Source organism: Glandiceps talaboti, chromosome 18, assembly GCF_964340395.1.
Source record: "Glandiceps talaboti chromosome 18, keGlaTala1.1, whole genome shotgun sequence".
Classification (NCBI taxonomy): Eukaryota; Metazoa; Hemichordata; class Enteropneusta; family Spengelidae; genus Glandiceps; species Glandiceps talaboti.
The window spans coordinates 6,168,016-6,177,500 of record NC_135566.1 but is presented as its reverse complement, the minus strand read 5'-3'; the positions used below and the strand labels follow the sequence as shown (position 1 = coordinate 6,177,500).

The window sequence follows — 9,485 nt, the reverse complement described above, 5'->3', positions numbered from 1 at the left end:
GAACTCAGGCACAAAACTTTTTATATAGTTAATGTAAGTCAATTTTATATTCTTAATAGCCTGAAAATACTGCTATTTAGCATTTCTTTGGATGTGGGTCACAGGTGCTTGGGATGCGGTTTTCATTTTGTATGCCCATTCCCTTAAACAGTAACTATATTTGATTACTTTCCAAAACAGTACTTCGATCTGCTTTTTCTGATGCTATGATATTGCTATATGCAACACACAGTGTATGACACCTTGATGGCCCCATCATATCCATTTTATACTCATGAAAATAAATGTCAAAAAAAAAGCTCTGAAAAGGAACGTTAATCTGAAGCCGTTTCTCCTTATTCTCTCCTCCTAGCCCTAGGTGCTACTTACTAATTTTTTTATATATCTTTTTGAAAGTTTTCATCAAATGTTTCACAACTAACTTGCATATTAATGATCAAATCATAAACATTAGTATTAAGATTTCATTCATACTTTGAAGCTATGCATTATTCTTCTATTTATGCAAGTACACAATTTAAACTTTTTCCACAAGAGGAATTTTTTTTTTTTAGAGATTACATGATAATTTTGTTTTTAAAATATTTCTTATGTTTATAAGATTTTAAAGTTGGAATAAAAGTATGGATTCACTTTAGAAGGAAGCGAGCTGAAGGCAAGGCAAGGAGCGTCCATCTGCTCCCTGGCTACTTCTAAAGTGATCAACGTTAACTATGAACATTGTATGTAGTCTGAGTTAATTCCCTAAAGTCCAAGTGATCCCAAGTACACAAGTTGCCAAAGAATACACATCCTCACTACAATAGAAGGTTTGTGTCTTCTGGTCTAATGTTTATATAGAAAGACAAAGTGAATAAAAAAAGTTCTTGTCATTGTTTTCATCTTGAAAGCTGCACTAGCTGCAAATGGAACGGTTTTTTAAAAGTGGCCATATGGATGAGAATTTGGTAACCGTATTTATTTTGGATTTTTAATTTATAAACCAATTTTAACATAGCTCCCTACTTTAAAAAATCAATCAATCAATCGACTAAGTCTGTGTTTGTAATTCAATACATTGCCAAAAGCTAAAAAAATGTGTAAAAGGTTTGTTATTGTATATGTACAATAACAAAGATGTTTTACACATTCGGTAATCGTTTGTCATTTATTGAGTTACAAACAAGGACTTGGCATATGTTGTTTCACATTGATTTTTCAAGTAGGAAGCCATGAAAAAATTGTTTTGTAAATTAAGAATCCAAAATAAATACCCAATACTTTTTCATATTAAATGGTAACTTTAAACATGTGCTGTTATATGTATGACTTAATCATAATATACTGTGAAGCATATTGAATCATCTGTGGGTAAACATATTTGATCAGCTGTACACATAATATGGTATAATATATCACATCAAACTGATTTAGGGGTATACACTCTCAAATCATGATTTCAACCTGTTACTGTACTTTTGGATAAAATCAACCTCTAATGGTACAATGTCTAATTTTTTATCAGTATTTTCACAATTTTCAGTGAATACATTTCTGGTTGGCAGATCGAAATAATAATACTCCACTTACAGCTAGTGCAGTTTAAATACAGTATCTACATGAACTCCAATGAAACAAGTGAAAGCCATGGCTACCATCAACATCAATATAGATGCCTATTAAAAATATATGAAATACACACTTAGATATTATTCCTCAATATATTTTTCATTCAGCCAAGGAAAATATGAGTGACCTGAGGGGCCTTGTCACTATGAGTCAAATAGAAGAAGTGATTAATACTTAAGTCACAAGTAATTTCTGGCTGAATAAGGAAAAACTGAATTAAGAATAATGGCGGTGTTGAATGTTTTGACTCATAATTTGAGCCCCAGAAAATGAATAATAAAGAATCCATTGTCGCGACAGAACGATCTGGGTATAAATCTCATACTTTTGTTTGAATGCCTCCAACTTGGCTTGCGTGTAGTATAAGGAATCGTACAGTCCACATTTCTCTGTTTAGTTAAGAATTTTTTTAGGCAGTCATTATCTAGTGTAGCAATGTATTGTCTATTTCATCTTCAGGCATCATCGGCTGATTAGCTACTTTGTGGAGTCGCTTGCTGATTTCATTTAAATTCTCAGATGGGATGGTGTTCAATTCCTTCAAGACAGTCTAGAAATGACAAAGAAAATAAATTTTACACAAAACATTACAAGTTATAGGGATAACTCTTAGCACTATTTCATTATTATTAAAAGTTGTAAGAAAACTGTTACACAGTAAATTATACAACATTAATACTACATAATACACTGCTAGTCGGTAAAAAAACACCCGTAAATATAAATGTGTGTACATAATGTGATCCTTTTTAGACCATAATTCTACTTATCTTTTTGAAAGTTTTGAGACCTCAGAAATGGCCAAGTCAGAAGAATACTGCGAACATTTGATTTATTAAAGGTTCTGAATTTCAGTGATACATGATACTGTTGAAACAGATATGCATTTGTGGTGTTGCAATCTTACTATCAGTGACATTGAGCATAGACAACATTCTTTTCTTTATCTTTTGATCAAACTCAATGTCTGGTAACTAGAAACAGCAATAGTCCTACCTATAAAAATGTAAATTATAACAAGCCTTCACAGAAGACATAGACCCCAAATGAGACTTACTTGGAAAAGATCATCACCCTCTCTCAGCTTGAGCAGACTAACAAGGGCTTGTTCACTACTGGCTTGTACCATGGTATTTCTTTCCTTTGCACTGCTGACAAGCACAATCACAAGTGGTTTTATAACGCTCATATCCAATGGTGTACTGGACTCTCTAGTCACGTAGTGGATCATTTGGGCAGCTGACACTTTGATATCATTTGAAGAATGGTTCATACTCTGAAACAGAATAGAAGGTCATGAGCATTACTTCAAGCTGAACTACCTGTAACTGTAATTTTTTTTAAAAAACTGTTTGCTACATACAATAACTTGCTTGTAATATTGTACATCCTGTGCAATATTGAATCACCTGTGTATTAAAGCACATTTGTGCAATTTTAAATAAATCCAGTCAAATTGATTTTTGGGTTAGTCTGCAACCTAAAATCAATGCTACCAATATGATGACATTTTCAACCTGTTTATTATACTAATTATGCATTATATCAACCTCTTACTATCATGTACAATGTCTAATTATTGGTATTTTAACAATTACCGATGGATAACATTGTTGGTTGTCTAATCGAAAAAATAACACTCCTTTTTACAACTATTGTAGTACAGCTTTAACAAAGTCAGTTTTTTTAGTATGCCAGTTTTATTATGCTCATTGATGGTAAGAAAGGGGCAATGTTATTTAATACAATGAACAAAGTCACATTAATAGGTCCAAGGGAAAAAACCCTGCTATTTACTAGTAGTCTTGAAGTAGTGAGGACACTAAAATATCAACATTGACATGTTGATCATTACTAATTGACTGCTAGCTAGTGAGTTTTAAAGTGTTACTTACTAAAGGGCCCTAATAGGGACACATTTATAATATAAACAGAAATGTGTACACTATGACACATGCCACTTCTACTATAGTCTAGTAACTATATGTGTGGTACGTTGTTTCCTATGATCTCTCTCTCCACTTATAGTCAAATGGATTTCACTAGTACAGCATTCTGTTCTTACCACAGACAGCAGTAGTGGAGCATTGATGTAGTCATGGTGACATTATCGCATCCTGACATGACTCACTCTAAGGCTGGAGGTTGACTTTGTAGTATTGAATGAAGTAACATATTACAACCACCTGTCAGTGTCTTAGTAATGGACTACTACTGACATGCACTGTTCACCCTTTCCCCAGCAGGAGATTTAGCTAGATTTTCGATAGAATTTGTCTGTTTGACTAACCGTATATGGGAAGAGAGATTGTAGAAAATGACCAAACGTACAGTTATTAGACTACATCTACAATAACTTGTTTTGGCTTTGAAGTTTCCTGTGTTTTTCCAAACAATGTCATGCCTCAGATCATCAGTAAAGTGCCACACCGACGCTGTTTTCATTGTAAGTAGCTCACTCTTACCTTTACAAATGTAGATATAATACTCTGTTGAACTGGTTGTCCCTGCGTCATATAGTGATTCATCAGAAATCCCAAAGATCGTATACCACTCACACAGATTGGTATCTGTAAATGTGTGATATCACAACATGTTAAAGAGACATGTACATATTCTACATATAGTTACACCTGATTTGCATATCAATGAACCGGTAAATAAATTCATTGTATAGTCTTGTTTGTATGCCTTAATATATACATATATTATGTCACTGCCCAAATATGGACATCTGAGAATGAGGGTGGTAAATCAGTCAGATGTGAAGAGGGCAAACATCACCCAAATTCGAAGGTGGACATATCCTTGTTAGGGTTGTAATATCTTATTACATGCCAAGTGAATATTTACACATGTAAAAATTTCAAGCATCGCATGCAGTGCTGCTTCAGCACTGTTGTGCACAAAACAGGTTAGTGCTGTGGCAGTGATGAAAATTCAGTACTGTATGCAGCAATGAAGTTCAACACTGCACATAGTACTGAATTTCACTACTGCACAAAGTACTGAATTTCACTGCTACACACAGTTCTGATTTTCATTGCTGTGCTCACTGATGCAATGATGCAGCAGCACTGCAGGAAGTTGGCTGCGTATATGATGTGTAACTATGCAAAATTGCAAAATGCCAAATATGAGACTGTTTTGCATAAATGATAATTTTTTGATGGGGTGGTTTGACTATCAATTCCATATCCTTACCCTATCTGTTGTTGCATTGGACATAGCACTTGTCATAATAGCATCAGCTCGTTCAGCTAGGATCCTCTCTGGTGCTTCTTTCAGTGCAACAGCTACGGCTATACTGTGTCCATGTCTCAACATCCAATCTTTGCTAGGGTCAGATACTATAAACATGAACAAAGAGAGATATATAAATGTAAATAAAATAAATAAAATAAATACATAAATGTTGTGGACATTATCAAAAGGGAATGTAACTGCAGAAGAAATATTCCTGATTCTGGTGCTTGAAGGTAATGGGCAGTTACGAGTCATGAATACTCATATTCTGTTATTATAATTTGATTTGATTCATTGGTCCATATGTGTACTGCTGCACAAATACATTTACCTACAGGGGATGCAATATTGTTTAGTATGTAAAATATCAGAGCAAATCATTATTTCTAACAAAACAGTTTTTTTAAAAAGTTCAAATTGTAGCTAGTGTGGCTTGAAGTTGAACTTACCAAGTAGATGGTCATCTAGTAATGGCACAAGTTTAACTTACCAAGTAAATGGTCATCTAGTAATGGCACAAGTTCATTGTCTGGTAAACATTTACATAAAGCACCAACACAACCAGCAGCACATAAACGACTTACATCCTGTAAATGAAATGACGAAAATCAAGAAAACTTACATTTAGATGATGAAGAAGTGACTTGTGAGGAAAAGTTATTGATTAAAATAGTGGTAATGCTATGATTTGCCAATTTGTAATTCTCTTACAGCGAGGTCATGTGCTGCACAGTTGGTGTAAATAACTTTTCTGGGCTTTGTAAGCATGAAAATAGTGTTTTTGGCAAAACTGACTCACTTTTCAAGAGTGAATTTGATTTCTGAAGGTAACCCAAGGATACATCAAGTACTGTTTGGAAAACATTTGACATCTTTCAGACAAGATAGTGGATATTGTCAACAGATAATAGCAGTATTTTTTTGTTATGTGTTATAAAATCATGTCACAGGTCTTGCATGAAATGACGACATACCATACTTCTACTTCTGTACTGCATAAACAAAACACTTCTTACCTCAGGTATAGCTAGCATCCCTAGCAGAGTTGAAGTGATTGCCTTTCTATTAGCTTCTCCCATCTTCTGACCAGCTCCACTGATTACACCTCTTAAAGCCTGTAACATTGTCTCTCTAATAAAATAAACATATTAGGCAAAAATGTCACTACAGTGCAATTGTTTATAGTATAGTACTACTTGTCCCTCTGCTGTACACCATTCCTGCTAACACTCAGCATGTACGCTTAAAGTCCTATCTATATACAACAATCATTTCCCATCAGATTCATGTCTATATGAGAGGGGGAGGGGGAGGGGGAGGGGGTGGGGGAGGGGGTGGGGGAGGGGGAGTGGGGGTGAAATGAGTACCAAGATATGTGGTCAGACTAATGCCAGTTATAACACATCGATGTCATATAGCCTTCAGTGATTAACATAGAACATGTTACATGGTATGGACTAATGACCCATAGTGACCTCAATTTGCATACAGAGGGTACTATTAATTTTCTATTTTCCTTAGGGCACTATTACAGTAACACAGAAATCCTACCAATTATTTGTTTTGACTATAGATAGAATATGTGCCTGAGAATGTGATGTGTTATAAAACACTTATTGCCTGGCCTTATTTGGGCACTAGTAGATGTCATATAACTCCTCATGCTGTTATACAATAACTATTTCCCAAGGCTGAAATAGTTTATGCATATCAGCCCTTGGGGTAATAGACATCTACTAGCGCCCTCACAGGCAATAAGTGTATAATGGCAACAATAAATAAAAGATCCTTCACACTACAATCGCATCCTACCAGGTACCCATTTAGATGGCTGGGTAAACAGAGGACCAAGCAGTGTGGCAGTACTAATGACAAACAGCATTAACAAATAAGTAGTATATTCGGTGTTATTACATCTACCTTGGTGAAGAATTTTCATTTTGAAACATCAATTTATTTTACAAGACTATCATTTACAACTTTTGGACCCTTGGTGTTAAATATACTTACCTTATACTGCTATCATCAGCATTCTTAATTCCAGAATGTAACTCAGTAAACAATGGGTCTACTCTGGTGTGAATCACAATCAGTTTCTGTAAGGCTGATGCTGCTTTTAGACGAACTGCTCTATTTGGATCATTCAGAGCTTTTAGGAAAGTTGTTTGTAGCTGTGGCAGGAACGGTTTCAACATGACACCAACCTAAAAATAAAATTTGCCAAATTATAGTTTATTCCATGAAGTAATTCACTGATATATATGTAAATCAAGAAAAGAATGACTATACTACGATTAAAAAGAAACTTTTGAAATGATGATTTTTCCAAAGGAGTCTATAGTACTCAACTGTCATGGCCCTCACTATTGGTCTAAACATGCTTCTGAACAGCACTTCTAGTGGCCAAAGTATACAATCTTTTGTTTTTCTGATCACCAGAATACAGTAGACTTAAAATCCTGCCTAGTAGCAAACCAAGTGTGTCAAGCACTGCTACTTTCACATTCCAACCAAATCTGTCACCAAAGACAGCACTCCTAGTAACCAAACCTATACAACCTTTTGTTTTTCTGATAATCTGCATATGGTGTATTACAGTAGACTACAAACCTTGGCTAGTAGCAAACCAAGAGTATCAAGCACGGCTACTTTGACATTCCAACTAAACCTGTCGCCAAGTACACGGATAAGTGGACCAGTGATGTTGACTACGGATGGTTTGAGAGCTTCAGCACTAGTCAGTTTGATCACTTCTCCTAATCCTAGGGCTGCCTGTTCTCGTAAGTCTGGTGAACCATTCAGAATTCCTTCTCTGAATATTGGCAACACTGGTGTAATTCCCTGTTAAGAACATAAATGATATTTAATTCTCAGTACCTGTAGTAACAGTCACCTCATGCTAGAGAGTCACAATAGGACAAGAAGGTTGACTATGACATACACATACACATACACGTACACGTACACATACACATACACATACACACATACACATACACATACACATACACACATAAGAAATGGCAACAAGATGACAGACTCTTCAACACAGACACACATTGACACACACACACACACACACACACACACACACACACACACACACACACACACACACACACACAGGGACACTTACTTTTTTGGGTAGACAGAAACCAGGTAAGACATCTCCTTTGACATCATCAACTATATATTTAACAGCTTGTCTTACTGAACTGATATGTTGAAGTTGTTCTGCAGTGTCTAATCTCTGTATACGAATATAGATAATGAACAAGAGTTGATTGATAAACTGACTGATTGAACATTAACCCTATTTATGATACTAAAGTACTGATACAGTATGGTTGTTGGCTCTAAACTTACTTCGATGAAACAATGTTTGTACCAAGATAAATCAATGTCAACATGGAATCACCTACACTTTATTTCTACAAAACTTTTTGTGCGAAAAAAATGAATATGTTCACAGTAGAAAAATTCAAAATGGCATTACAGTTAAACATACCTTGACCACTGCATTCAAAGCATTCCAACTTGTTTCCAGGACTCGTTTATCGCTATCGTTAAAAAGTCGTATTAGAGCAGTAAACAATGAAGGTACATATGACGACAGGTCTGCTTTACTCTGTGTACAAAGTTCATTAAGAATTGTAACGGCAGCCTTTCTCATGCCGGACGACGTGTTTTTACGAGATGTAGCACCCAGTAACTCATCCATAATGGTCCTAACTCCGTGGTCATCCGTCACTGACAACACCAGGGTTTGACAATGTTTCAGATTCTGAAAATAATAAAATTAGGTTATGAACGAGAATTACTAATTCTTCAGAAAACAAATTCTAATTTTTTTATTGATATTATTGAAATAATAATGGAAAATGTTGAGACAAATTTTGTCAGTATTTTGTGAAGGCTAAAATGAACAACATACATATAGGTGAAATCTATCTGTCAAATCACACCCCAGTTTTACAATACTATCACAAAACCTGAAAAAAAAAAACAAGACATGTCCTTGAGTAAACAAGACTGATGCCCATGTGTAAATAAGACTGATGTCCTTACCTCTGTTTCTGTATCTGTGTCAGCTGTCTCTTCCAGTGCACCAAGTAAAGCAGGTAGTATCCTACTCAGATGTCTGGTCAGTGCTTCACCAGCTACTTCTGATAATATAGCTAATGCTTTGATATTGACTGGTGGGGCTATCAGCTGTAAAGAAAGGATATAACACTTTGATATTGACTGGTGGGGCTATCAGCTGTAAAGAAAGGATATAACACTTTGATATTGACTGGTGGGGCTATCAGCTGTAAAGAAAGGATATAACACTGATATTGACTGGTGGGGCTATCAGCTGTAAAGAAAGGATATAACACTTTGATATTGACTGGTGGGGCTATCAGCTGTAAAGAAAGGATATAACATTTTGATATTGACTGGTGGGGCTATCAGTAGTAAAGAAGTTATATAACACTTTGATATTGACTGGTGGGGCTATCAGCTGTAAAGAAAGGATATAACACTTTGATATTGACTGGTGGGGCTATCAGCTGTAAAGAAATGATATAACACTTTGATATTGACTGGTGGGGCTATCAGCTGTAAAGAAATGATATAACACTTTGATA

The 9,485-nt window shown here is 35.3% G+C and overlaps 1 protein-coding gene across 1 annotated transcript in view; it reads right to left on the bottom strand.

Moving 5' to 3' along the window:
- Positions 1-1,192: 1,192 nt before the first annotated feature.
- The window catches only part of LOC144448787 (stalled ribosome sensor GCN1-like), a 33,729-nt gene continuing 25,436 nt past the window's right edge, over positions 1,193-9,485 (bottom strand). Inside the window, exons 40-50 of the mRNA XM_078139076.1 lie at positions 8,923-9,066; positions 8,363-8,638; positions 7,991-8,104; positions 7,465-7,695; positions 6,865-7,058; positions 5,871-5,985; positions 5,332-5,441; positions 4,813-4,945; positions 4,074-4,178; positions 2,666-2,884; positions 1,193-2,158 (exon numbers count right to left, since the gene is read on the bottom strand). Coding sequence (XP_077995202.1) covers positions 2,033-2,158; positions 2,666-2,884; positions 4,074-4,178; positions 4,813-4,945; positions 5,332-5,441; positions 5,871-5,985; positions 6,865-7,058; positions 7,465-7,695; positions 7,991-8,104; positions 8,363-8,638; positions 8,923-9,066 — 1,767 coding nt within the window. The 3' untranslated portion in view covers positions 1,193-2,032. The remainder of the gene's footprint in view (positions 2,159-2,665; positions 2,885-4,073; positions 4,179-4,812; positions 4,946-5,331; positions 5,442-5,870; positions 5,986-6,864; positions 7,059-7,464; positions 7,696-7,990; positions 8,105-8,362; positions 8,639-8,922; positions 9,067-9,485) is intronic.